General features: G+C 49.4%; 2 protein-coding genes across 2 annotated transcripts; both read right to left on the bottom strand.

The window, feature by feature from the left end:
- Window positions 1-155: 155 nt before the first annotated feature.
- On the bottom strand, window positions 156-15133 carry AP1M1 (adaptor related protein complex 1 subunit mu 1). Its single transcript, XM_077331461.1, has 12 exons — window positions 14980-15133; window positions 14197-14353; window positions 13077-13144; window positions 9238-9368; window positions 7041-7188; window positions 5586-5712; window positions 4736-4878; window positions 3550-3621; window positions 2847-3005; window positions 2281-2406; window positions 2017-2092; window positions 156-1708 (listed from the first exon to the last, which is right to left on the bottom strand). The coding sequence occupies exons 1-12, from the start codon at window positions 15019-15021 to the stop codon at window positions 1686-1688; spliced, it is 1272 nt and encodes a 423-aa protein (XP_077187576.1). The 5' UTR covers window positions 15022-15133; the 3' UTR covers window positions 156-1685.
- A 4053-nt stretch (window positions 15134-19186) lies between these two features.
- On the bottom strand, window positions 19187-23880 carry FAM32A (family with sequence similarity 32 member A). Its single transcript, XM_077331464.1, has 4 exons — window positions 23708-23880; window positions 21144-21282; window positions 20993-21046; window positions 19187-19534 (listed from the first exon to the last, which is right to left on the bottom strand). The coding sequence occupies exons 1-4, from the start codon at window positions 23782-23784 to the stop codon at window positions 19466-19468; spliced, it is 339 nt and encodes a 112-aa protein (XP_077187579.1). The 5' UTR covers window positions 23785-23880; the 3' UTR covers window positions 19187-19465.
- Between the last annotated feature and the right edge of the window lie 3774 nt (window positions 23881-27654).

Genomic DNA, 27654 nt, shown 5'->3' on the forward strand with positions numbered 1-27654 from the left:
TTCAAACGACATCATCTGAATGGTGTATCTTCTAATGTCACTAAAAAAAGATACCCAAATCTGCCAGAGGAGCACTGAGCATGCTTGAGGACCTCCATCCCCCGGGCCACAGCCTCCTGCGACCAGGACGTCTCGGACCAGAAAGAGCGGCAGCATCACCGACCAAGTAGGTTGAGTTTATTTCAACAGATGTTTAGGCAATAAATACAGACGTTGACCTTTTATAAACATGATGATGCATGACTGAGTGCGTGTCTTCTACGGAGCAACCCTGTCCTGATGTCCAAGAGCCAGTTCTGGCAGAACTGAAGCAAATCCCTTCACTGCCCTTCATACCCCTGAAGAAGCTGCATTTCTTCCCATCAAATATTTCAACTGCAACTCAAGGAAGCCCAGAACTCATCCAAGGAGGCCACAAGAGCCCCAGTGCCTGCTCTGGGGTGAGTTTCTGGGCTTTCCCTTGGCTAGCACTGTTTGGTTTAACGCATCTTGAGCATCAAGTTCCTAAATCAATTTTTTCAAATCTGTCTTTTAAAAAGCAAACACTGATGTAGCCCTTGTAAACATGGGGTGAAACTGAAAGCCACACTTCTGCACAGAAGGAGAACACACAGGGAAGAGAAGGGGCAACTCGGACAATGAACAGCACATGTCACATTTTGCCTCCCTGCCAGGGAAAAACAACCGGCCCTTTGGTGAACATGCATTGATCATCTCTCAAGAGTCATCACAAGGAGGTGGAAAGGGGCAAAACTCCCCCACCGTTCTGTGTCTCATTACAGTTGACATAACCACGATCTTGATGCATCTGAAGTTCTCTTTCAGACAGCTCTGGTGCCGGTGGTTGTGGGCTCTGCGTGGTTAGAATAAACCAGCCAGGAAGGCCAAGTGGAGCCTCTTTCTTAAACCATGCTGGTTTGCAGTACATTTAGAAAAGCGTTCACTCCTGCAAACCTAAACAGCAGTCTGAAGTGGCCTGACTCTGGAGTCAGACTTGCCCCATCTTTTGCTGTCTACGATAAACTGACTAGTTCTACCTACCCCACAATTTCTCTCTCAGCTCTGCGGCTAGTAACGCAAAGCATAACATGACCCTTTTATAATTGCCTGCCCTGCTGTCTCCACCAGCTTGCCTCAATCCAATTCTTATGTTGCGGACGCCGTGGCCTCTCTGAGGACCCTGCGGATGACAAAGGTCACGCTAGTCTCTCAGGAAAGGCTGCAGCACCAACAAAGCAAACTTCCCAGGCACTCTACAGAACAGTGAAATGACAACCCAGGATTTGTCAGAACTACAAAGCGGCAGCAGGCAGTGCTCCAGTAAGCAAGGCAATGCTCTCAAAGCGTCAAAAAAAAAAAAAGGTGCAAATGCATTGGACCTTCTATAACTCAGAAATCAAAGTGGTTGGTCTCCCCTGAAGTCGCCTCCTGGTCTCCTCTCGGGACAACTGCTACTTTTAATACAATCAACACTGACCCAGGTAAAGAACAAAAACCAGACATTCCCAAGGAGGCCTGCACTACTGGCCCAGGCGCTGGGTATGATGCGGCACCCCATCCAGGGCAGCGCAAGGGATCTCTCTTCCAGCCAGGTCCAAAGTTACCACCCCCCTCCTGAGACAGCAGCCGAGACTTCCAAGCACCAGATTTCGGTTCTTTTCTGGTCCGTGTTAGTTGAAAGCATCTCACTGCGTCCGTAGCTGATAATCTGGAAGAGAAAGTAACATTTCAAGGGGGTCCCTCGGGCGCAGAGGAGGGAGGCACAAAACAGAGCTCCCTGCATTTCCATGCACCTCCTATCAGTGGCAGCTGCGCTGTTAAGGGACAATGTACTGAAGTCGCCCATTTCACAGCCCTTTCCAGGCCCGAGAAGGAAGTAGAGCCCCCACTGGCAGCAGAAAGAGTGACGTTTGTCCAACTGCCTGTTGTGTCTACATGGAAACAAATCCTCCATTGCTGCCGGGAGCCTGCCAGACCCCAGTGAGAACGCAGCAGAGACGCCATCCTTGCACGTACCTCCGTTCTGGGTGATGTAGCGCACCCACGGCAATGCTTGGTAGCCGCTCTTCTCGATAATTTTCAAATAGCGAACCTGGCAAAAGAACACGGGCAGCGTTGTTGCGTTGGCTGCAGCTGAAAAGGAGGGTGCCACTTTGTTTTTTTCGGGAGTGGAGAAGGGAGATGGAGTGGAAGGCTGGCTTCAGCTTTGTTGCTTTCTGGATGAGACCCGCTCGCTCCCAGGGAAATACACAGACTCACCCAACGGAAGGTGCTACTTGCCTGGATGCCAGAAGTGGTGAAATACGGTATTTCGAACTTGACGCTGATGGGCGGCTTCCCCTCTTTGTCCTCCGCTTCGACACTGGGGAGCCCAAAGTGGGCCCTCATCAGGTACTCCTTCCCTCCCTGCCAGTCGAGGACGGGAAATCAGAACTTCTCACACCAAAGAAGAATCCCCCTAAGAGGCGGCCAAACTGCCAAGGACCTCACACTCCTGCCCTCCTGCCCAAAGTACAACCGGATGCAATCCGCTCTGCTGCCTTAACAAAACTCCCATATGCAACCATCACTACGGGACGAAAAGCCCAAGCTGGCCGTTGAACTTTATCCTGGTCAGAATGTGCTCCAGAAGTGTTGGATAAGATGGGCAGTCCCAGGCAGACCAATCCCCTCTGATGCCCATGAGCAAACAGGAACTCGGGCAAGACGACAAACAGACTAGAATGCAAAACCAAAAAGGGAAACCAAAACCCAACCAAACCCGAAAAGCTAGGAACCCCTAGGAATTCGCATTCATTCCCCACTGCAGCCACAGTCCTGGTGGAAGGCCACTCCCGCCAGCTTACCGGGAAAGACTTGACCGACCACACGATTGCGCTGTTCTCCGGCACCCACTTGACGCTCCCGACTGTGGTCTTGAATTTTGGTGAGTCGGCATCATTTGGAACAGGGATGTGAATCTCCACATTGTTGGCTGTCGATCTACGCTTGAACTGACTCTTGGCCTAAAAGGTCAAAGCCCAGGGGGCATTTCTAGTCAGCTTCCTGACCGCCTGCAACATTAGAACTCGGGGGCATCCAACGACGGTGATCGCCAAGAGATTCAGGGTGGGCAAAGGGAAGTATTTCTTACGTCAGAGGGATTAAACTGCGGGATTCCAGAAGACATAGCAATGCCTTTAAAACGGGAGACGGCTATCTGTGCTCCATGGCTCCTAAAGGGAACCTCCAGCCTCAGAGGCAGCAACACTCTTAAAACCCGTGACTGGAAGGCCTCGACCTCCTTGCCCAGTTGGCTGGTCCACCAGTCTGATACTGCAAGGGTTATATTCTTAAGTTCTAACTTAGGGCAAAGCCTGTTGCACCCAGGAATACAATGGGCACTAGGGTGTGTGCCTGCCCTGGGTCTCCCCCTCCCCCCCCCCACTCGGCTGGGTCTGATGTCCCCCATGAGCAGGAAGCTGGGTTGCCAACCTCCAAGGGGTTTTAAACAGAGACGTTGACGTGAAAAAGCCAAACGGGGGCGAGAGAAAGATGGGAGCCACCAACCTTGATCATGTACTCGATACGGCTGTGGGAATGCTTCTCTATCACGGACTCGATCCAGATCAGCGGCTTCACCTGTGATAAAGAGGCACAACCGACATAACATATAACTGACTTCCAGGCTGCTGAGCACCAGGAGAACAAAGGATGCTGCTGAGGAGACAGAGGCCAGCATGCAAAACCAGAGGAGTGCAAGATACACGAGAGGTACTGGGCCAGGGAAAGGATGCTCCCACGGGTGATGCCTGGGCCCCCATTCCAGATCCCAAGAGCAGGAGTAGTCAACCCGTGGTCCTCCAGATGTCCATGGACTACAATTCCCATGAGCCCCTGCCAGCAAACGGGCTCATGGGAATTGTAGTCCATGGACATCTGGAGGACCACGGGTTGACTACCCCTGCCCAAGAGGATCTTTGGCAAAGTTTGCTCTTCAAAAGTTCTATACTGTTTTGTGGGCTTAAGCACAAGTCCTCACGCTTTTCAATGAACCACTCTTAAAACTCTTGTGAAGTAATACAGAGCGTGATTGTTCCTCTCCTTTGGCAGGAACATAACTGCCTTGCTCTTCACAAAATGTTCCACTATTACAAGAGTGCTCTTGCATATATAAATTCTTGGACCATTTGTAATATCCGTAATTTAGTGTCGTGGTTATGAGTCCGGACTTCTAATCTGGCAAGCAGGGTTCGATTCCCTGCTCCTCTACATGCAGCCAGTTGAGTGACCTTGGGCCAGTCCCGGTTCTCTTAGAGCTGGTCTGACCGAGCAGGAATTTCAGGGCTCTCTCAGCCTCACCCACCTCACAAGGTGTCTGTTGTGGGGAGAGGAATGGGAAGGCGACTGTAAGCTGCTTTGAGCCTCCTTCGGGTAGAGAAAAGCGGCATATAAGAACCAACTCTTCTTCTCCTTCTGGATCACCAGGCACAAGGAAGCTTATACAGAACTACAACTGTGTCTTGTGATCTTCAGAAGTGTTGTGTCACGACAGTTCTTTTTGAACAAGTTCGGGTACACTTTGCCATTACTGTTCCTAGTGACTGTGCAAGAGGAATGCTCTGACTGCTTGGTTGTGTGCAAGGCATTCTGACTTAGAGAGTATTCAGCTGCACTTTAGTCTGGCCAGAAGCGACCCGTGAAAAGCAGCTATCCTAAGGACTTTGCCTGTAGTCTAGCGTTCAGGGGCACTCACGTGAGTATTCAGGCGGTACGACATTAGCTCAAACTCCCCGTCAGGTGGGATAAAAGAAATGGTCCGGTCATTTTCAAAGCGAGACAGACGCACACACTGGTGGAACTTCACATCCTCTAGTTCCACCGATTTGCTTTTTCCACCTGTCAGCAGGAAAAGCAGACACTCAGAAAACAGATCTGCTTCAGACAGCCCCTCTGCCTAAAAGCTGGCGTTTGCAAAAACAGCACTAACTACGTCTCTACAGATCTGGCTAGATATTCAAACACACATTTCATGTGCCACGTTCCTTTCCCAGCCCCTTTTCAACCTTGGAAGATCTAAGCCAGCGAATGCCAAGGTCAGAGATGCCTTCTGTTGAGCTGCCCGAGGATCTTTTGCTGACCATCTGGCCCACAACAGAAGCAAGGGCTGCAAAGGTCACTTCTTAGAAGGGAGGCCCTGTTATTTCTTCTGTGGCAGCCAGACCCGCCTGGGTAAGGGACAGAGACACACAAACCTGGGTCTCCTCCCTTACACAGTACGAGCAACACATCCTCTCTCTGGTTCACTGAAGGAAGGCAAACAAGGAGTCTTATGGGTCAGTGGCTAACAGGCAGGCAAAGTTAGGCTGAAAGGTTACTGCCATGGGCAGATGCAGTCTACCGTTCTACATCCATGCTCCTCTTAGTCTCCCAAGGCCAAGGAGGGGGGGGGGGATGGAAGCCCTCCTTTCATCGAAATACCTAGTGCATCAGCAAGCACCCTCTGCCCCTGTCTCCCGCCTGCTCTGCCTGATGCTGTCATGAAGAACACTGCAGAGTGGGGGAAGGCAGACAAACCTCTGGAAACTGGCTACGGACATACTCACGGCCCGTGTTGTCAAAGAGCACTTTGTCATTTAGGCCAAGACGGAGTTCCGGCATCCCAGAAAGGAAGACCCTCATTTTGATGGACCCGACGATCTCACTACGCAGGACGTTTCCGTTGGCACTAACCTGCAGAGGGGGAGGGAGTGGCTCGTCACAGCCTGAAGACGCAGAACCTTAATTCAGATATGGGCTGAGTTACCGCTTTGCACCAGACCCAAGACTGTACACACAGGGTACCATGACAGGAATCTCACGAGGTGGTGTGAAGTGGTGGATGAATGATGAACGTTGTGCTCATTCAGTCTTACGGTTCTCTGCCTCCTTGAGTGCTGATTTCACAGCACCTTAAAAAGCTACACACAGCCTCAAACCACAGAAGCCTCTCCTAATGGTGGGAGATTCGAGCAATTGTTATTGGAAACAATCTTCTGACCCGGGGATGTTGACAACTATAGACATATCATCAATATGAACCTAATGCCATTTGGAAGATCAGCTGTTCCTCCGCAAGCACCTTGAGCACTCCTGGGCCCAGGAAATACTTGCCCTCCTCTGGATGCTCCCCCTGGCTGGCTTTTCCCATTCCAGCCTTCACCACCTGGACCCATAACTGGGACCAAACTGCCATCTGGGACAGCTGAATGAGTAAAACATTTTGCAAATTGTACTCTACGAGGCACCAACACACAGTTGTGCTAAAGTGGCCGCTGGACTTCCATTTCCCCCTTGAATTACACCATGACTACTTGGGAGGAACAGTTGTACTGCTTTTAAGCAAGTCAGAGATAAAACTGCAGATCCAGACTTATGAGTGCTAGGCTGAATTGAGTTAAGAATAAGGCTGGCTGCCTGAGGGGAGGGGCCTCAACGAAGAGGAGGGCTCTTGGGCCAGGTGATGAGCCTCCTTTGCTTCCAGGGCTCCTATTAAGCCACACACCCCCAGGCAGGCCCTCCTAGATTTAGGCTACATCTGCCAAATCATGCCAGCACTTGTATTCTGGCCACACAAAAGACCTCGGCCAGCAGGGCTGAGAAAGGCTTCTTGGCTCAACTGACTGGATGCCTGGCTCCATAAAGGTAAAGGTAAAGGTATCCCCTGTGCAAGCACCGAGTCATGTCTGACCCTTGGGGTGACGCCCTCCAGCGTTTTCATGGCAGACTCAATACGGTACGGGGTGGTTTGCCAGTGCCTTCCCCAGTCATTACCGTTTACCCCCCAGCAAGCTGGGTACTCATTTTACCGACCTCGGAAGGATGGAAGGCTGAATCAACCTTGAGCCAGCTGCTGGGATTGAACTCCCAACCTCATGGGCAAAGCTTTCAGGCAGCTGCCTTACCACTCTGCGCCACAAGAGGCTCATGCCTGGCTCCATACAAAACAGTTTAAGATGAGCACATGCACTCCAAGATGCTTGTAAATTCAGCAAGTTACGACACCCGAAATTGGCACCCACCAAGAGGTTCACAGATTCAATAACATCCAAGAAGACCTCGTTCTTCCGGTACTTGATCCCTTCAGATCGCCAAGACACGGCATTTGTAACTGTGGCTGGCGGCCGTGGGGCTCCAGTGTCCAGCTTGTGGCCTTCTTGAGTGATGTACCTTCACAAAACAAGCACAGAGGGCTCCAAAGGTTAATGTCCAGTTATCGCAGTCAGGCTGGACAGGGCAAAAAAGAGTCAACCACCAAATCCAATTAAACCACACTGACATTTCTGATGCAGGCAATCCCACCTCCACATATCTATGATTTCTCCCTGAGGGCAGGTCTTCTCAAGTAATCTCCTAAACTATGTTGGTCAGGCATTGTAGCTAAAGCTCAGGACTGACACTTAAGACAGCTCAGCAGCTGGAGAAGTAGTTTATTATTCCTGGCTCACAAACAGCTGTAGTCTTTTAACCTTGCTTTGAAAGCTTTAATGCAGTAGTCCCCAACCTTTTTATCACCGGGGACCGGTCATTGCTTGACAATTTTACTGAGGCCCGGGGTCGGGGGGCAGTCTTTTGCCGAGAGACATCGCTGCGCCCCTGCTCTGCTTGCTTTCCCACCGACGCCCCTCACTTCCCACCGCCTGTTAGGGGGCGCTGCCAGCAGCAACTGCGCAATGGGGGAGCCCCAGCTGAGGGGGAGCCCCAGCCATGGCAGCCGCCGGAGAGCACCAAAGGTGAGCTGGCAGCAGGGTGGCAGGACAGCCCCCGAGGCAGCAGTCAGGAAGGAGAACGAGGAGGAGCTGTGCCCCGGTACCAACTGATCCTCGGACCGGTAACGGTCCCCGGACCGGGGGTTGGGGACCGCTGCTTTAATGAGGATTATCAAGCTACATCCTGGTTTGCCTGTTATTTTTCAATTGAATCAATTAGCTTTAAATTCCAATTACTTTACTTAGAGGACACAGGGTTGGCCTGGATGGTCCCCAGACCCTTGGCAACTTTTTAATTCTATGAATTTTGGAGACGAGAAGAACACCTATATGCTAAAGCCCAGTTCAAGTAAGGCTGAAGGAGGGCTGGCTGCTGAGATAGAAACCAGAGGCCGAGGACTTGGCCTGTTCTCAAGGAGGTGGCACCCCTCCCAAAAGAGGACAGGGGCTATTGTGGTTGAATTAGGTCCAGCTTCACAGGCTAGGCTAGGCTAGCTAAGGTGACCAGATTGTCCCACTTTTGGAGGGACATCTGGGGGCACCTGGCAAATTGTACTTACGTTGAAATTAAAATACATATATTATAATACTATTTTTGCATTCTATGCGTTCTATGAAACTTTTTGCTGCTCCATATAGACCAAATTTTTAATCAAGAACCCCCCCCCCCCCCCCCCGGTCAATGGTGTCCCGCTTTACCAATGTTAAAATCTGGTCACCTTAATCTAGGCACCACTGACAGCATGATGCACATTTAACCAAGTGCCAGCCACAGCTCATCCTGGAAAAGCATGAAGCGTCCCGTAATCCGCAGTCACGTTCACAGCGGGTGCGGCTCACTCTGTGTGAACGGCCTCTGAAGACGGCTGCAGAACTACCGTCGATTCAGATACGACGGCAAGAAGGCCTCTTGCTGCGGCTGGAAGGGCAGAACACGGCCAAGGCATTTCCAGGCACAATTCAAGGTGCTGGATGTCGCCTTTGCTGGTCTGGATGTGCCCCGTTTTTAAAGCGAGGGCTGGGACCTCGGGCTGCATTTGGCAAAGGGGCAGCCACATTCCCAACCCAAGGCACCTGACAGGTGGCTCTCTCCCCCAAAGGATACCCTCTATATATCCTCTTTCTTTTTCCGGGCCACTTGAGAACATTTACAGTTTTTCCGCCGCAACGGACTACGCTGCATTATGAGTCTGTTTCTTACTGGGCACTTTTTAAAATGTGGTAAGCGGCACGGAGGAGCCTGGCGTTCTAAGCGGCTCAAACAAGCAAGGCAACAAGTGTCAATAAAACTGCACGTCAACCCCAAACTGTGACTGTAGGTATCACAGATTTCTCTGTCTGGATAGTTTCTAGCTTTTGCATCAGTTTACTGTTTGCCCCCCTCTTGAATCCTGTAATTCCAATGGGACCGTTCCCCGGTGTCTTGCGCTGTCTGGCAGGACCTCTTCATCCCGTCCTCGACCTTGAGTCTCACCAAGAAAAGGAGACTATAAAGATAATAAATACTTACTCTTGTAAAATTTTACTATCTGTTGTTTGGGGATATCCAAAATCCATAAGTTCATCTAAGAGCTCATAAATGATCACGAAATTGTCACGAATGCTCTCTTCTTCCAGTTCTTTGAAGTATTCAGAAAAGACCTGAAACATACAAACCACATGAAGGGAGTCCTCAGTGTTTAAAGTGGCACACCTAGCAAGAGCCCGAGAGAAACTGCTGGGGGAAATGATCAGCACAACATCCCATACGATACCAACCCTCTGCTCAGACTTCTCCGGATCCTGACGCTTCAGTCAGGCCTTGAAGAGGGACTGTTTCCCAATATTTCCAACAAAGAAATCAGGAACTTTAATGGAGCACTGAAAATGTACAAAATTGCCATGGAAGGATTTTCGGTGAAAAACAGAGTTGCATTTACCTGTAACAATGGTTCCTTGACATCTTCTGTGCAGGCCAGTCCTGGACAAGATTTCTCACCGTTAAAAGCTATCGGAGGAGCCAATGCAATGGCATTTTCCCACTCAAACCGCCACATGCTTTTAGGGGTGGGTATCCCCTTCTCCCTCAGTTCCTGCCAAGCTATCGTGAGCCACCACAAACTAGAGGGAGGGAGGGAGGGAAGGCGTGTCTGCACAAAAGGTGGCGATGAAGAGCTTACAGGCAAGTAAGTGCAACTGTTTGCCTCTTCCCTCTTCAGCGCAACCCCACACTGGGACATTCGCAGGCTCCTCAGCAGAGTAGGTGAGTTCCTAATGCACATTCATCATCCCACCTGGCAGCGCCATGGTCCAAAATAACAGCCCACTTCTGTTGGAATGACATACATGGAGCTGGTCCAGCAGTCTCCTGACTCCTTCGAGAGCCTGTTTTTTATGGAAACATGAACTCTAGCATTGCATATGTGCATGGTTATAAAGGCTGCTTTTTGGGCGGCTGTATGCTGATGCATTGTGAGTTACAAGCCCCTATTGTCTAATGCTTGAAGGTTAGACTCTCACAGTGACCACATCACGTGCTGTGCTGGACACGGGCCAGGAGTGTGTGATCTCACTGTAACCAAGTGAGCACAAACACAAATGAACCCCACACACTTCCTCTCAGATCAGAACAATCTGCTGCTTGAATGGTCAGCAGAAGATATTACTTCTGTTCCCCTGCCCCATTGGAGTACCCCAAGAAGCTGCTTTGTGCCCTGGGTCACTCTGGGAGCTTCTCTCAGCCCCACGGCTTCTAGAAGGGGAGGAGGCTGTGAGAATCCCTTTGTTTCCTGGCTCTATCAACTGGCATTAGAAGGAAGGTGAGCCAATGGACCATCCTTCTCCTCTCCTCTCCCACAAGCACCACAAGCTAAGTTTAGCTATTGTGGGACCTTATACTCCATCAAGTAAGTTGAAGTTGGTCCTTAAATATAAAAACCGTCCCTTGAAAAAGCTGTAAGGCGAAACGCGTCGGGACTTGTGTGAAATAAGGATAAAAGAATTACTTAAGAGAAAGGACTCTATATAATTCCAATTTGGATATTTTATTGCCATACTGGGATCAAAGAAGGCCGGGACAGCCAAAAGTGGCTCTCTTGGGTGATCACATGTCTTCTTTGCTGTTAGAACTGCTGGAACCGATCTCACAGATGGTGGACCAGAACGGGTCTCTGGTGCCAGAAGGAGGGCAGTTTTGCATGTTCTGAGGCAGGACCAATTTGGACAGTCTGAAGCAGACAAAGCATTTCCCCTTCAATCAAATGCTGTGTCCAAGTGTGCCTGAGGCATAAAGCCCTGGCAAATTGCGTAAGCGACCATATTGTGCAACTCTCCCAGCCACACGAGTCAAAGTTTGTTCTCATCACTGTGGGCCATTTTGGTTCTGCATGTTGCGCACTTCAGGCGAGAGACGGGAACTGGGAAGGACTGGCGGGCAGGCGGACAAGAGTCACCTCACTCGGCCAATAACATCTCACTGAGAAAAAACTCTACAAAACAAAGAGGGTGGAGCCCTGACAAAAACCTCTGAGGGGATAGACCGATCAAGAGAGCACAGCTCATGGAAACGGTCCTATTTGCCCGGCAGCAAAAAGGAGCTGAAGCAGAGCACATGGGTGGGAAAAGACCATCGCGTTGGCTCCAGAGGGACACCCTCAGAGAGCTCCTATCTGGAAGAAGTCCTGCCCAGGCACGAAAGGTGAAAAAGGAAGGATTCTTACAAGAAGTTTTCCTTTTACGAAAAATGTACAATAGACTTGGAAAATTTGGCCAAATAATGGGAAAGACTCATGATACATGATGGCATGAATGAAATGCTTTTCAAGGCAAGATTTTACTCAAAATGCATAGTATGAATTATTTTACACCATTAGATAACATTATAATGCACACTGTAGACACAAGTTCAAGATTTTTTAATCAGGTAGTTTGGGCAATAATTAATATGCTACAACGTGCTTTAAAACAACAAATTATTCAAGACTTCAGTATTTTTATACACGCATGTCAGACATCTTCCCTATTGCAACCATTTTAACTTTTCTGTCCAAATGTTATGGACGTTTACAGTCTGTGACAGAACCGGCTCGCTTCTGTCTTGAAGGCCCAGTTCTTTTGCCCACCCCCACTCTGGCTGGTTGCCAAGTCCAGGGAGGGTGGTAAAAGGGACTCAAACAACCACCGCCACCACCTGGCTAAAGCACAATCCACATGGGGGAGGCCAGGCCTCTGTGTTCTTGTCCACATGCCCAAGACAGCTGCTCCCCTCTTCCAGGAGCACGCTCCTTCCTCTGATGGTCAGCACACAAAAGAGACCAAGGGACCTCCCTCCCTTGATCAGCCTCATATATACTTTCCTGTCCCCTCCCCCAGGAAGCCCCTTTCCTCAATGGAGCCCAAACGGAGCAGAATTGAAATACTTAGGCTCATTGGTGAAATAAAAGAGTCATCTACCACTGAAGCCCACAAAAGGATTGGCCAAGCAACATCAGCATTTGCCACACTCAAATGGTGCCTCTGGAAAAACATCTCTGTCAAGACCAAAGTTTGTCACTTCCGGACACTAATCCTGCCAAGTCCCCCTATATGGATCAGAAACATGGACTTTACTAAAAGCTGACATAAACAAATTTGAGACCTTCCAAATGAAATGCCTGCAGCAGATTCTGGGTGCCTCTCTATCTGATCAGAACCAAAATGAAACAGATTGAGGAAGACCTTAGAAGCCAGCAACTGACTATCCATATGGCCAAGAAACATACTATAAACAAGGCAAAACCTACAGCAGCATATTGGCTGAAAGGGCAACTTGCTCCACCAATCGCCAGCTAAAGGATAAAAACAAGATCCTTGTTCTTGTTGGTTTATTTTTACATTTGGATTTCCCTAGCGTCTCAGGGCAGCTTACAAAAAATTTAAAATATGCAACAATTGTTCAGTAGGCTTTAAGCTCTAAATTTCATAATTCAAAATGAATCTCATGTATTCAGCCTTCCTGTTGCCTCCTCTTCACAGGAGCTTCTATGATCCCAGCGCTGAGGGGACGTCATTTCTTGGCCTCAGCCGCTCCGAAAGCCACAGCATTATTCATTTCAAATTCCATAATGATCCCAGATAGAATACATTTATATTCTAAGTTATAAATAATGCACTTTAAGTTCTTAAATTAGTACATTGTGTTTAGGTTTTGTATGAAACCAAGTATTGCATATGTTCCAATTTTTCTCAAAATGTCTGGGGAGCAGCTTCAACATTTCCAGAACATTAGGCCCCCAACCCAACTGCACACACAGAAAGCTTTACAAAAAATTCTCAAACTCTCAATATCTTTTATAGAGTTAGAGCAAATGTTTGAATGAACATCATGCTCACCTGAACAACCTTGTAGAGAAAGGAGAACACTAAAGAGACGCAGGCATTCTTCTTGGATGTTGCAACAACTAGGAGACCATGTTTAGGAGGTTAAATTCAAAACTGGGTCCTTTCTACACTTTACTTCCAGTCTTTCTGTTTTGGATGGCTCATCCACTGTTATCTTCACTTTCTGTTGACACAGGAGTTGCATCAAAATAGCTGCACAGCAGCAGCAATAGCAATCTGTGCAAGAATCCCTAAATGGTTAGCAAATGCTTTCAAGTCTTTCAGAGACAGTGTCTCCGTCAAAATCCTATGGCAGTAGTTAGGTAAGTAGGTAGTAAGGGGGAAAGCAATATATGGAGGAGCAATGAGACCTGACTGAAGACTGGCCCACTGCCAGTCAAGAAGGCTTGTCCTAGACAGTATTGCTTGTCATTTTCAATTGCAACTGGAAAACTTGAGCAGAGGTTATAGGTTGGCTGCTCAACAAAAATCTTTGGCTAAAAAATTACCTGAAAATGTTTTTGCTTTAAAAGGGCAGCAGCTTTAAAAGGACACTCCCACTAGACAATGTAGGTCACTGAACATTGGACTCTGACTGAAGAAACCCACACTGAAATCTCTACTCTGGCTGACCTCAGGCCAGGTATTTGTTCTCCATCGAAATCACCTCACAGAGTTGTTACAAAGAAGAACTGAGGGGAGAGAACCATGCATGCCATCCTGGACTCCCAAGAACAGGGTTTCCCAACCACAATACAGCAGCCATGCAGTGTGAGGGTTTACAAAATGGCGGCTGCTGGGAAGGGCCCTCCCTTCCCACCTGTGCCTGCTGTTTCCAGGGAAGAGGAAAGAAAAAGATATTTTAATTTTTTAATTTTAAAAAGTTTTTATGCTAAAAAGAAAATTCTATGCTTATTGGAGCAGGTTGACCCTTGTGGGGGCTGCGGGGAGGGCTGCGGGGGGGCCTACCAAAGTTGCCAGTGACGATCCTGGAGGGATTGGGAAGGGACCTCGCAATTTGAATTTTTGCTGGCCAAAGTTCCCCTCACTTTTGGGTGCGTGGCCGGGAGGCGTGGCCATCTTCCACTAGCAGTTATGCCGGCATTTTGCATTATATTTTGGCAAAGGATACGGTACAAGTTGTTATGCTTAATCCACATAAAGCGCACGCCTCCATGAGCCAGAATGGGAGAGAGTGTCCCTTCCTCTTCCTTTTCCATAAGAATTGGCATGAAATGTTCCACCTCAGACATATCCACATCTCCACGATAATTTCTACAGATGAGCACCTAAAATTGAAAAGGGGAGGGGGGAAGAGTTCAGGCTGACCTGTCTGCTCAAGCTGTCCGACCCAAAGAAGTAACATAATACCCAGAATTGCTTTCCTGTGCAAGCCTGGAAGGAGAAGTTGGTTGCGCAAGGAAAACCTGTGGCTCCAGAGGCCCCTCAACAAAGGCTCTCTTCTCGAGACGGCCACGAATCCGGGTGGGCCACTGAGCCCGGGAGCCCGGCTGGAGAGGACGCCGCTGAGGGGCTGAGTAGTCAAGAGGCCCCCACTGCCGGGCTCTGCAGGCAGCAAGCAGGGCCAGGAGGATGCTGTACTCAGCAGGGAGCTGCCAGTTCTGGCCGAGCCCCAGCAACAACCACCCTGACGCTCGCTCGGTTGCCAGCCGGCCGGTGGGTCCCGGGGCTCCCTGGCCTTGCGGCACCTCCAGCGCGCCTTCCCCTGGAGGAGGAGGAGGAGGAGGCCCCGGGCGTTACACTCGGCTGAGCCCCCCCCCCCGCAGCCCCCGCAAGGCCCCGAAGCCGCCCCCGCCCCCCCCCAGCAGCAGGCAGGCCGGGAGGGAGGCGCGGCCGTTGCCATGGCGACCGCAGTCGCGGGCTGCACACGCCCCCCGCCCCCTCAGGGCCGCACCTTCCCCTTCAGGTCCAGCACGTAGACGGCGCTGGCCGACATGGCCGCCCTCGCCGCAGCCCCGACCAGCCGCTCCGCAGCCGCCCGCCCGTCGGGGAGGGCCTCTCACGCCCGCTTCCGCTTCCGCCCAGACGGCACTTCCGGCGCCACCCGGCCATAGAGGCGGCACGTCCCGGCTAGAGCGGCCGAGCGGGGCGGAAAAGAGAGTCGCCCGTTCACCCCTGGGAGTCGCTTCCGGGTGCTCGAGGCCCCTGGGCCATTCGGACAGCTGGGAAACGCGGCGGCGGCGGCTTGGCCCTCGTCGGCACCCGTCCCCGCAGCTCGCCTAGCACGGCCGCAAGGGGGCAGCACAGGCCCTCCCAGGCAACGAAACCGGGTCACAGAATCCTAGAGTGGGGAGGGGGCCATAGAGGCCATCTAGTCCAACCCCCTGCTCTACGCAGGATCAGCCCTAAGCATCCTAAAGCATCCAAGAAAACTGTGCATCCAACCTTTGCTTGAAGACTGCCAGTGAGGGGGAGCTCACCACCTCCATAGGCAGCCTATTCCACTGCTGAACTACTCTGACTGTGAAAGATTTCTTCCTGATATCTAGCCTATATCGTTGTACTTGAAGTTGTACTTGAACACACAGTGCTACCTAGAAGCGTATCCCCCATCCAGTAGGCATGCTTTTCATTTTTCTGACCCAGATGCAGAACTTTACACTTATCTTTATTAAATTGCATCTTGTTCTCATTTGCCCATTTTTCCATTGTGTTCAGATCTCGTTGAACTCTGTCTCTATCTACCGGAGTATTTGCCAGTCCTCCCAATTTGGTGTCATCTGCAAACTTGATGAGTAGTCCCTCCACCCTCTCATCTAGATCATTAATAAATATGATAAAAAGTCAAGCACCGAGCCCTGAGGTACCCCGCTACTCACCTCTCTCCAGTCTGATGAAACACCATTGACAACAACTCTTTGAGTGCGGTTCTCTAACCAATTCCCTATCCACCTAACTATCTGAAAATCCAGATTGCATTCCTTCAATTTATCCATCACAACATCATGGGGAATCTTATCAAAAGCTTTACTAAAATCCAAGTAAATGACATCAACCGAATTTCCACAATCCAGCAAACCTGTCACTTGGTCAAAAAAGGAAACTAGGTTGGTCTGACAGGATCTGTTGGAGACAAATCCATGCTGACTTCCTTGGATCACCAAATTGTCCTCCAGATGTTTGCAGATCGCTCCCTTTAATATCTGCTCCATTATCTTCCCCACAACAGAGGTCAGACTCACTGGTCTGTAGTTTCCTGGGTCATCCTTCCTCCCTTTCATGAAGATCGGAATAACGTTTGCTCTCTTCCAGTCCTCCGGGACATCTCCAGTTCTTAAAGAGGTCTCAAAGATGATGGAAGTTGTGCAAGTTCTCTGGAAAGTTCTTTGAGTACTCTCGGGTGCATTTCATCCGGCCCAGGGGATTTGAACTCATCCAGTGCAGCTAAATGCCTCTCAACAACCTCTCTGTCCATGTCAACCTGCCACCCAGAAACTATCTCTTGGCTACGGCCATCTCTAGATGTGCCTAAACCCTTTGTCCTGCGGGAAAAAAACAGATGTAAAATAGGCACTGAGCCTTTCTGCTTTCTCTGCATCCTCCATTAGAGTTTGTCCACCTGCACCCAACAGTGGGCCTATTGCCTCCTTTACTTTACGTTTGCTCCTCACATAACTGAAAAATCTTTTCTTGTTACAGTGGGCTTCCCTGGCCAATCTTAGCTCACTCTCAGCTTTGGCCTTTCTGATGATTGATCTACAGTGCCTAGTAACCTGTAGGTACTCTTCTTTAGAGCTCTGTCCTTCCCTCCATTTCCTGAACATTTTCTTTCTTAGTTCCTCTTGAAGTTCTCTGTTCATCCAAATAGGCTTCTTAGAGCTCCTGCAGTGTTTTCGTATTTCTGGGATAGTCATTGATTGAGCATGCAATAGCTCTTGTTTGAGTAGCGCCCACCCTTCACATGCTCTCTTCCCTTCCAGCATTTTAGTTCATGGTATGACACTCATCATGTCTCTGAGTTTATTAAAGTTTTCTCTACGAAAATCCAACATCCGCGTCTGGCTACAAGCTTCCTTGGCTCCCCATCTCAAAAGGAATTCTATGAGGACATGGTCACTTCCCCCTAGGGTCCCCACCTCCTTCACCTCATCCACCAACTCTTGCCTGTTGGTCAGTATTGGTCAGTCCTGTTGGTCAGTCCAGTATTAAGTCCAGTATGGCTCTTGTGGGTTCATCTACCATTTGATAAATGAAATTGTCAGCCAGGCAGGTCAGAAAGTTGCATGACGGAGGACGCTTTGCAGAGTTTGTTTCCCAGCACACATCTGGGAAATTGAAGTCACCCATGATGACAAGGTCCTGCCGTTTGGATATTTTCTCAAGCTGCTCACAAAGTGCAGCATCCACATCCTCTCGTTGGTCAGGCGGTCAGTAGCAGACACCAACCACCACACTGTTTTCCCCTCGCTTATTTTCACCCAGATGCTTTCCACTGTAGATTCACCTCCGTTATCTTCCTCTCCCGACGCATTCCTCTTCCCTTGACAGGCAAGATTGAAGAGAATACCACTTGTGCCCCCATTTGCTTGCGCTTCCTCCCCAGATCTTGATAAGGGTCAGCCTCTCAGTTTGTGCTGCATCTCATGCAGGCCCAGAATGACAACGAATGCCACAGAAAGAGCTGCTTTCTATACCGCCCTTATCTCTCCCCGAAGGAGAAGAGGATTTCGGTTACCTTCCCTTCCTCGCTCCCCAACAGACACCCTGTGAGGTCGGTGAGGCTGGGAGATCTCTGACAGAACTGCTGAGAACAGTTCTAACAGGACCACGACTAGTCCAAGGTCACCCAGCTGGCTGCATATGGAGGAGTGGGGAATCAAACCCAGCTCACCAGACAGGTCAGGGCTTGCATTTTAAAATGTTGCTTGCTGTGCCCAAACAGAAGCAGGCAAATCTGGATTCACTGATATGCAGGGATATTGTGGCTTCTGTGGCAAGGAACCTTATTACTCAAAAATAAGCCTAAACTGTTTTAATAATACTACAATAACCTCCCATGTGGCACAGGGTAATATTGGACTTGTTGCTGTGCAGAATTATCAGTAAGTGAAAAGAAATACATCCATGGGGTCCCTCTTGTTATAGAATCATAGAGTTGGAAGGGGCCATACAGGCCATCTAGTTCAATCCCCTGCTCAACGCAGGATCAGCCCAAATTGTTCTATGAGGATTTTTATTGAAATAATTTCTAGATTAACAGAGACCTCTGTCCTTCTTGCAAAAGCGTGCACATTAAAGGAGCAGATGGGCACAAGTAGCAGCAGCACCTGAAAAGCAGAAGCAGCAGGCCTGCCTCCCACGGAACAGTCAACCACAGGTCCTCAGATTCATGCCAGTTCACCACTGGTTAGGTGAGGACAGGGGGAAATTGGATTCTTTAAAGGAGGAGCAAGCCAAGTAGGAAATGGGTGTCAGCGATGCTCCGGGGGCGGGGGGGGGGGGCATGGGGTGAATCACCCCAACAGGACACAGGGTTCAAAACACAACTCTAACAAGATTTGCAAGTCCCAAGGAAATAGGGAATAAAGATCTAAGCTCTCAAATGAGGGACAGGTAAGATGTTTGCTAAGATCTCTCCTGCCAAGTCAGTGTTCCATCCCCAAGCTCAACAGCCTCTTGGCAGGTGTGAGTGTGGATACCGCAGGAGGATTAATTCACTCTATACAATAAGAACTGTGACTTTGTCCTCTTGACTGTTGAATCTCTGGGCCCTGTCTTTCCTGATGAAACTAAAGCTGGATACAAAGAATGCCGTGTTCAATTTGCTTCCTGATCCCTGGAACAATTAGAATTTATTTCTAACAAAAATATTATTGAGTTTCCATGTATCAGATTTTTTTAACTGACTCCAAAAATGGTACCGAGAAACAGTTGTGTTACCTTGCAGGAACAAAATGATACTCAAACCATTGGAATTCACATACTTGAAGACACATCCCACACAAGTGCTCTCTGGAGGTGCTGCAGTCTCCCTGCTACAGCATGAATTATGCAGAAAGTTATATTGTGTAAGAGCGACAAATGCACAATGGAGCAACTAGGGAGAAACTGAGGCAAAAGTGCTCCCCAAATTATTCTTTCAGCAAAAGCCAAACACGGTGTATTTAACGACATTTTTACTAGGATACATTAAGAACATACAAAGAAAATAGTGGTGTTTTGGATGTATAATATATTGCAACATAGACTTTATTTAGATCACAGCCTCTTAAAATCCCGTGAGATCATGTCAAATAATCCAGAGAGTGCTTCTTGGCTTTTGGGAAAAATCAAGGGTAGTAAATAATCCAGAGCATGTGCAGCCAAGGAGAATGTCCAGCTACAAACATATTAGCTGGCTTTTCTGCATCCTTTTACAACTTCCAGAAAACAGAAGATCCTCATTTAGTCCAGCTGACTTTGGGGATGTCATAATGCTCTGTCAGAGTATCCAGATGCCTGTTAAAGTCCTACATTAGGAGTGAAAAGGAGAAAAAGATGGGTAAGAAGAGCAACTGAGGGCCAAAGACAGCAATCCCTTACCTTTTCAAGGGCAGAGGGCTATATTAACACTGCCTCATGCCACAATATTTAAAGCAGATTCTGCACTCGCTGAAGCACGGGCTGGTTCCTGATCATCATTACCCTACTGTCCTCTTTGCTTCCAAATGCTACACTTCAGAAACTGACAAACCAATTTAAAGCATAATTTTGGAAAGGAAATTTATTCTGCATCGTCCTTAACATCCTCCTGATTTGCAGAGTTTGAGCCAACTCACACCTCCCCATTTCAGACCAGTGGTCCATCTGTCCAGCATCTTGCTGCACAAGGCAGCCAATCAGGTGCCCCTGGAAGGCTGCCTGAAGGGGCTAAAGATTTCCTTCGTTGTGGTTCCCGATGGTTACTGCTTTTGATCACGGAGGCACTTCTTAGTTATCATGCCTAAAAGCCATTGATTGATCCCTTTAGTTTTAATTCCCCTCTAGAGCCTGTGGCAGTCGATTCCACAGTTAAGGACTTTTAGAGCAAAGAAAACTTGTCTGCTCTGAATCCACTGCCCACCAACTTCACTGGGAGTTCACATGTTCTAGGATTATGGAAAGGATGAAAAGTACTTATGCATTGAAATATTCTCCAATTCCAGGATCATTCTGACCATTCATCCTCCTCTTCAATTTACCCAACACTACAATATCCTTCCTGAGATATGCTGATTAATGCAAGAGCCACCTTGGTGTAGTGGTCAGGACTGCAGACTTCTAATCTGGCGAGCCGGGTTTGATTCCGCGCTCCCCCACATGCAGCCAGCTGGGTGACCTTGGGCTGTTCAGACAGAGCAGTAATCTCAGGGCTCTCTCAGCCTCCCCTCCCTCACTGTGTGTCTGTTGTGGGGAGAGGAAAGGAAAAGCAATTGTAAGCCGCTTTGAGACTCCTTCGGGTAGAGAAAAGCGGCCTATAAGAACCAACTCTTCTTCTATTTCAAACACAGCTGCACGAGAGAGCTCTAAGCAGGCATGACTACAGGGGCATCCTGTACAGAGCTGTCTTTTCCATTGCTGCCGTTCATTCAGTGTCCACTTTCATCATGGCCCCCAGAATCTTGTCACTACCTCATCTGCTGGAGAGTTCAGACCCTCTCCGCATATATTTAAAATTGGAACATTTCCCTTTCACGTGTTACATGTGCAGCGACTCTCACCGGCCACTGTGTAGCCCACTCACCCAATTTGGAAAGATCTTTTGAGAGTTCTTCACCATCCACTATGCTTTGCACCAGCCTAACCAATCTGATGTGATCTGTACCAACAAACAGCAACAGCACAAACCCAGCACGGGGCGCTCCCTTAAACTTGCTGCAGAAGTGTCCCTCCCCTATCAGATGCCGTCCGGCTGCTCCTGTCCTTGTGCTCTACAAGCAGCATCTCACCTCGACTCTCTGCTTGTGGGTTTTGGAGGCTTTCTTCAGAATCCGTTCCATTTGCTACAAAACAGAAGAGATTGTCAGTAACCTGCCTCTACGGAGCCAGGACCCGTGCTGACTGAGACGCCCCTTCTTTCAGAAGCTTCTTCACACCTACCCGCTTCTCCTGCGTCTTCTCATAGGCCAGCTGTGCTGGAGTCCGCTTGTCCAGAGTTCTCTTTCGCTCCTCCTCCTGATTTTTGCTGCTCACCGTCTGATCCACAATCTTGCTTTTATCTTTGTCTTTTTTCTTCTTCCTGCAGAGGTACAGACACGATCACATCTGCGGGGCAAATAAAGCCCTTTGCCATTTGTGCTTCAGTCGGCAGAAACAGAAATGCCCCGTTTTCTCTAGAAAGCACAAGCCATTTACATCTCATTGTCCGCTGAATTTGGGCTGGGGTGAAATGAGTTTCATTACTTCCCAGTTAATGCTGCCTTGAAAACAACACAGAAACTTCCACTGGTCCTAAATACAGTTGCCAGCCTACTGCCAGGGGTGGTCACACCTGTGCTGAAAGGTAACTATTCTCTTTCCAACCACCATTATAAAAACGCTGATTCTTATCTTAAAGGAACAGCTTGGGGCCAGGGTACCTGAAGAACTGTCTCCTCCCATGCTAGCCAGGCAGGCAATTAAGATCTGCCTCTCGGGCCTTGTTCTTGGTGCAGGGGCAATTAGAGACAGGGCATTTCCCATAATGGATTACTTTATTTTAGGTACCAGACGAAAACTCTCTTTTTTAAAATCCAGGTTTTTAATGGAATTTTTTAGTTTATCGGGGGGGGGGGTTGTGATCTGCTTCTGTTTTATGAACGGGTTTATACTAATGTTTACAGGCTTCTGATTTAAATGGCTTATTGCTGATTTTTATACTGTGGTTTTTAAGTGTAAATGGCCAGAGAAGGATCCTCAGGAGGCGACCAAGAAATATTCTGAGAAGTGTTATTAGGCATTATAGGTTGAGCTCCTGTACGGCAAAGCACCCTGATTTCCCCTTCAGTCATTCAGTTCTTTACCCTTTGAGGCAGTGGTCCCCAACCTTTTTATCACCGGGGACCACTCAACACCTTTTACTGAGGCCCGGTGGGGGGGGGTAGTTTATTCCTCTCAACCACTGCCCTAGCACTCTCTGATCGCTATGGTAATGTTTAAACATCCCTTCAAAATAAGAGACAGACACGCCACAACAATGAAGTGTGTTGTAAAGGGCTGGGGGGGATGAAGCAAAGGGCCGGGGGGGGGGAGAAGGCGTCCTTCGGGGCCCACCTCCAATTAGTCGAAGGACCACATGTGGTCCGCAGCCCACAGGTTGGGGATCGCTACTTTGAGGAACAAAGCAATATAACTGCTCCATTTCACAAATTATAGCATATACTAGTGAGAATTAATCAGAATCAAAATCAGCTAACCAGTGTTCCATACAGGTCTCCTAACAAGAATAAGAATCAATCCTTAGCTAGTCCTTGAGATGTAATCACCCTCCCCAAACCTGACAAGAGAGAAAATTCCTATTCCCCTTGAGCCAAGTGTTATCATTAATATAAGAAATATCCCCAAGCTGCCAGTCCCAGACTCCCCAGTGCCAAAATATTGACTACCTGGGACTCACGGACCCTGAGTCTTAAGTGGGAACACAGCTGATTGTTGAGAGTTTGTTGCAAGTATACAAAAGTGTTTATGGCCTCCTTTGACTTCTACTTCTTCAGGAAATTTGGTTAATAGGCAAACCTATTTTTCATGGTTGCATCACTTTTCCCCAAAGAGTGTCATTCAATTCAAGGCTCTGATCTAATTTCCAATCAAGGCTGATCCACAGTGGTGAGCTTCAATTACTTTTCAAACTCCAGCAAGTAAATACAGAAGCTGTATTGGGGGCTTTCAGTGAGGTCTTGACATCTGACTACCATCTGACTGAGAAATATTCATTTTTATATTGGGGGGTTGATTATATGTGGGCGTTATTGACCTTATAAGGGGGCCTAATATGTGGGCTTTATCTATGTCATACTAGATTGTGGAATAAACATAATCACTACTATGAACAAAAGGATCCTAGGAATTATCAAATGGGGAGAGGAGGGGAAGGTGACTGTAAGCTGCTTTGAGACTCCCTTGGGTAGTGAAAAGTAAGATATAAACACCAACTCTATATACAGGCTCAACTACCCAAGTTCACTGTGGGCATGAAGAGCACTGTGACATTTTCACTGTTTAGGAAATATAAGTTTTTCAATCTGTTTCCCCAAGACTCTCAGTCCAGTCACTGAATGTCACGGCCTCTGGGAAGAAGGGAACTTTGGAGGCTCTCCGCTTGAACAAGGTTTACTAAAGTGCGCAACACAAAGATTCAGACTAAGCCCACTGATCTTTTTACAGGCTGTTCCTTCGAAGAAGGCCCCTCTGCACGCCGCAGCCCCTTGTTCTATGCTGCTTACCGTTGTTATTGTTAAGCTAAGTGGTTTGTATCGTTTCCGTGTCATGCGGACCTTCGGGGAGGGCGGTATCATTAAGCAATTAGCAAACAAACAAATACATAAAAAGCCTCCAGCCGCCACTGCCAGGAGCCTCGCAGCCTCGGGCCCTCCTGGGTCGCCGCAGAGCCCCGAGGCAGCCCCAGTCCCCGTCCCCCCCCCCCGAGACCCTCCAGGCCAGGCCAGGCCAGGGCCCGACCCACCCACCGCTTTCCCGGCGCAGCCACGCCGGCGCCGCTCTTGAGCCGCAAAGCCCCCCGCTGCACCTCCTCGTACTCCGCCATGGCCGCGCTTCCGCCCGGCACACGCCACTGCTTCCGGGTCGGCAGGGGAGGCCAAGCGGCGCAAAGAAGCAGCCAAAGCAGAAGTCGGAAGGACGCGCCCAGGGGACTTCCGGCTGTTGAAGCCCCGCCCCAGCGTCGCACGGAAACGATCCGGCAGGGAGGAGTCCGGGCGGGGCGCCGAGGCCGCTCGCGAAGGGTCCGCCCGGGGCAGCAGAGGGAGGAAGGGAGGGAGGAAGGGATGAAGGGGAAAAAAGACTGAAAGAGGGAGGAAGGAGGGGAGGAAGGAAGGGAGGAAAAGACTGAAAGAGGAAGGAAGGGAGGAAAAGACTGAAAGGAAGGAAGGGAGGCAAAGACTGAAAGAGGAAGGAAGGAGGGGAGGGAGGAAGGGAGGGAGGCAAAGACTGAAAGAGGAAGGAAGGAGGGGAGGAAAAGACTGAAAGGAAGGAGGGGAGGAAGGGAGGAAAAGACTGAAAGAGGAAGGAAGGGAGGAAAAGACTGAAAGGAAGGAGGGGAGGAAGGGAGGCAAAGACTGAAAGAGGAAGGAAGGGAGGAAGGGATGAAGGAAAAAAAAGACTGAAAGAGGAAGGGAGGAGGGGAGGAAGGAAGGGAGGAAAAGACTGAAAGGAAGGAGGGGAGGAAGGGAGGCAAAGACTGAAAGAGGAAGGAAGGAGAGGAGGAAGGGTGGAAGTGAGGCAAAGACTGAAAGAGGAAGGAAGGGAGGGAGGAAGGAAAAGACTGAAAGAGGAAGGAAGGAAGGCGGGGAGGAAGGGATGAAGGGAAAAAAAGACTGAAAGAGGAAGGAAGGAGGGGAGGGAGGGAGGCAAAGACTGAAAGAGAAAGGAAGGAGGGGAAGGAGGGAGGCAAAGACTGAAAGAGAAAGGAAGGAGGGGAAGGAGGGAGGCAAAGACTGAAAGAGGAAGGAAGGAGGGGAGGAAGGAAAAGACTGAAAGAGGAAGAAAGGAGGGGAGGAAGGAAGGCAAAGACTGAAAGAGGAAGGAAGGAGAGGAGGAAGGGAGGAAAAGACTGAAAGAGGAAGGAAGGGAGGAAAAGACTGAAAGGAAGGAGGGGAGGAAGGGAGGCAAAAACTGAAAGAGGAAGGAAGGAAGGCAGGGAGGAAGGGATGAAGGGAAAAAAACACTGAAAGAGGAAGGAAGGAGGGGAGGAAGGGAGGGAGGAAGGGAGGCAAAGACTGAAAGGAAGGAGGGGAGGAAGGAAGGGAGGAAAAGACCGAAAGGGAGGAAGGGAGGCAAAGACTGAAAGAGGAAGGAAGGAGTGGAGGAAGGGAGGGAGGAAGGAAAAGACTGAAAGAGGAAGGAAGGAAGGCGGGGAGGAAGGGATGAAGGGGAAAAAAGACTGAAAGAGGAAGGAAGGAGGGGAGGGAGGGAGGGAGGGAGGCAAAGACTGAAAGAGAAAGGAAGGAGGGGAGGGAGGGAGGCAAAGACTGAAAGAGGAAGGAAGGAGGGGAGGAAGGAGGGGAGGAAAAGACTGAAAGGAAGGAGGGGAGGAAGGGAGGAAAAGACTGAAAGAGGAAGGAAGGAGAGGAGGAAGGGTGGAAGTGAGGCAAAGACTGAAAGAGGAAGGAAGGAGGGGAGGAAGGAAAAGACTGAAAGAGGAAAGAAGGAGGGGAGGAAGGAAAAGACTGAAAGAGGAAAGAGGAAGGAAGGAGGGGAGGAAGGGAGGAAAAGACTGAAAGAGGAAGGAAGGAGAGGAGGAAGGGTGGAAGTGAGGCAAAGACTGAAAGAGGAAGGAAGGAGGGGAGGAAGGAAAAGACTGAAAGAGGAAAGAAGGAGGGGAGGAAGGAAAAGACGGAAAAGACTGAAAGAGGAAAGAGGAAGGAAAGAGGGGAGGAAGGGAGGAAAAGACTGAAAGAGGAAGGAAGGAAGGCAGGGAGGAAGGGATGAAGGGGAAAAAAGACTGAAAGAGGAAGGAAGGAGGGGAGGAAGGGAGGCAAAGACTGAAAGGAAGAAGGGGAGGAAGGGAGGCAAAGACTGAAAGAGGAAGGAAGGAGGGGAGGAAGGAAGGGAGGAAAAGACTGAAAGGAAGGAGGGGAGGAAAGGAGGCAAAGACTGAAAGAGGAAGGAAGGAGTGGAGGAAGGAAGGGAAGGAGGAAGGAAAAGACTGAAAGAGGAAGGAAGGAAGGCGGGGAGGAAGGGATGAAGGGAAAAAAGACTGAAAGAGGAAGGAAGGAGGGGAGGGAGGGAGGCAAAGACTGAAAGAGAAAGGAAGGAGGGGAGGGAGGGAGGCAAAGACTGAAAGAGAAAGGAAGGAGGGGAGGGAGGGAGGCAAAGACTGAAAGGAAATAAGGAGGGGAGGAAGGAGGGGAGGAAAAGACTGAAAGGAAGGAGGGGAGGAAGGGAGGAAAAGACTGAAAGAGGAAGGAAGGAGAGGAGGAAGGGTGGAAGTGAGGCAAAGACTGAAAGAGGAAGGAAGGAGGGGAGGAAGGAAAAGACTGAAAGAGGAAAGAAGGAGGGGAGGAAGGAAAAGACTGAAAGAGGAAAGAGGAAGGAAGGAGGGGAGGAAGGGAGGAAAAGACTGAAAGAGGAAGGAAGGAGAGGAGGAAGGGTGGAAGTGAGGCAAAGACTGAAAGAGGAAGGAAGGAGGGGAGGAAGGAAAAGACTGAAAGAGGAAAGAAGGAGGGGAGGAAGGAAAAGACGGAAAAGACTGAAAGAGGAAAGAGGAAGGAAAGAGGGGAGGAAGGGAGGAAAAGACTGAAAGAGGAAGGAAGGAAGGCAGGGAGGAAGGGATGAAGGGAAAAAAAGACTGAAAGAGGAAGGAAGGAGGGGAGGAAGGGAGGCAAAGACTGAAAGGAAGAAGGGGAGGAAGGGAGGCAAAGACTGAAAGAGGAAGGAAGGAGGGGAGGAAGGAAGGGAGGAAAAGACTGAAAGGAAGGAGGGGAGGAAAGGAGGCAAAGACTGAAAGAGGAAGGAAGGAGTGGAGGAAGGAAGGGAAGGAGGAAGGAAAAGACTGAAAGAGGAAGGAAGGAAGGCGGGGAGGAAGGGATGAAGGGAAAAAAGACTGAAAGAGGAAGGAAGGAGGGGAGGGAGGGAGGCAAAGACTGAAAGAGAAAGGAAGGAGGGGAGGGAGGGAGGCAAAGACTGAAAGAGAAAGGAAGGAGGGGAGGGAGGGAGGCAAAGACTGAAAGGAAATAAGGAGGGGAGGAAGGAGGGGAGGAAAAGACTGAAAGGAAGGAGGGGAGGAAGGGAGGAAAAGACTGAAAGAGGAAGGAAGGAGAGGAGGAAGGGTGGAAGTGAGGCAAAGACTGAAAGAGGAAGGAAGGAGGGGAGGAAGGAAAAGACTGAAAGAGGAAAGAAGGAGGGGAGGAAGGAAAAGACTGAAAGAGGAAAGAGGAAGGAAGGAGGGGAGGAAGGGAGGAAAAGTCTGAAAGAGGAAGAAAGGAGGGGAGGAAGGAAGGAAGCTGAAGGAGGGGAGGAAGGAAAAGACTGAAAGAGGAAGGAAGGAAAAGACTGAAAGAGGAAGGAAGGAGGGAAGTAAGGGAGGAAGGAAGGAAAAGACTGAAAGAGGAAGGAAGGAAAAGACTGAAAGAGGAAGGAAGGAAAAGACTGAAAGAGGAAGGAAGGAGGGAAGTAAGGGAGGAAGGAAGGAAAAGACTGAAAGAGGAAGGAAGGAGGGGAGGAAGGGAGGAAGGGGAAAAAGACTGAAAGAGGAAGGAAGGAGGGGAGGAAGGGAGGAAGGGGAAAAAAGACTGAAAGAGGAAGGAAGGAGGGGAGGAAGGGGAAAAAGACTGAAAGAGGAAGGAAGGAGGGGAGGAAGGAAGGCAAAGACTGAAAGAGGAAGGAAGGAGAGGAGGAAGGGAGGAAAAGACTGAAAGAGGAAGGAAGGGAGGCAGGGAGGAAGGGATGAAGGGAAAAA

This window comes from Paroedura picta, chromosome 4 (genome assembly GCF_049243985.1).
Source record: "Paroedura picta isolate Pp20150507F chromosome 4, Ppicta_v3.0, whole genome shotgun sequence".
NCBI lineage: Eukaryota > Metazoa > Chordata > Lepidosauria > Squamata > Gekkonidae > Paroedura > Paroedura picta.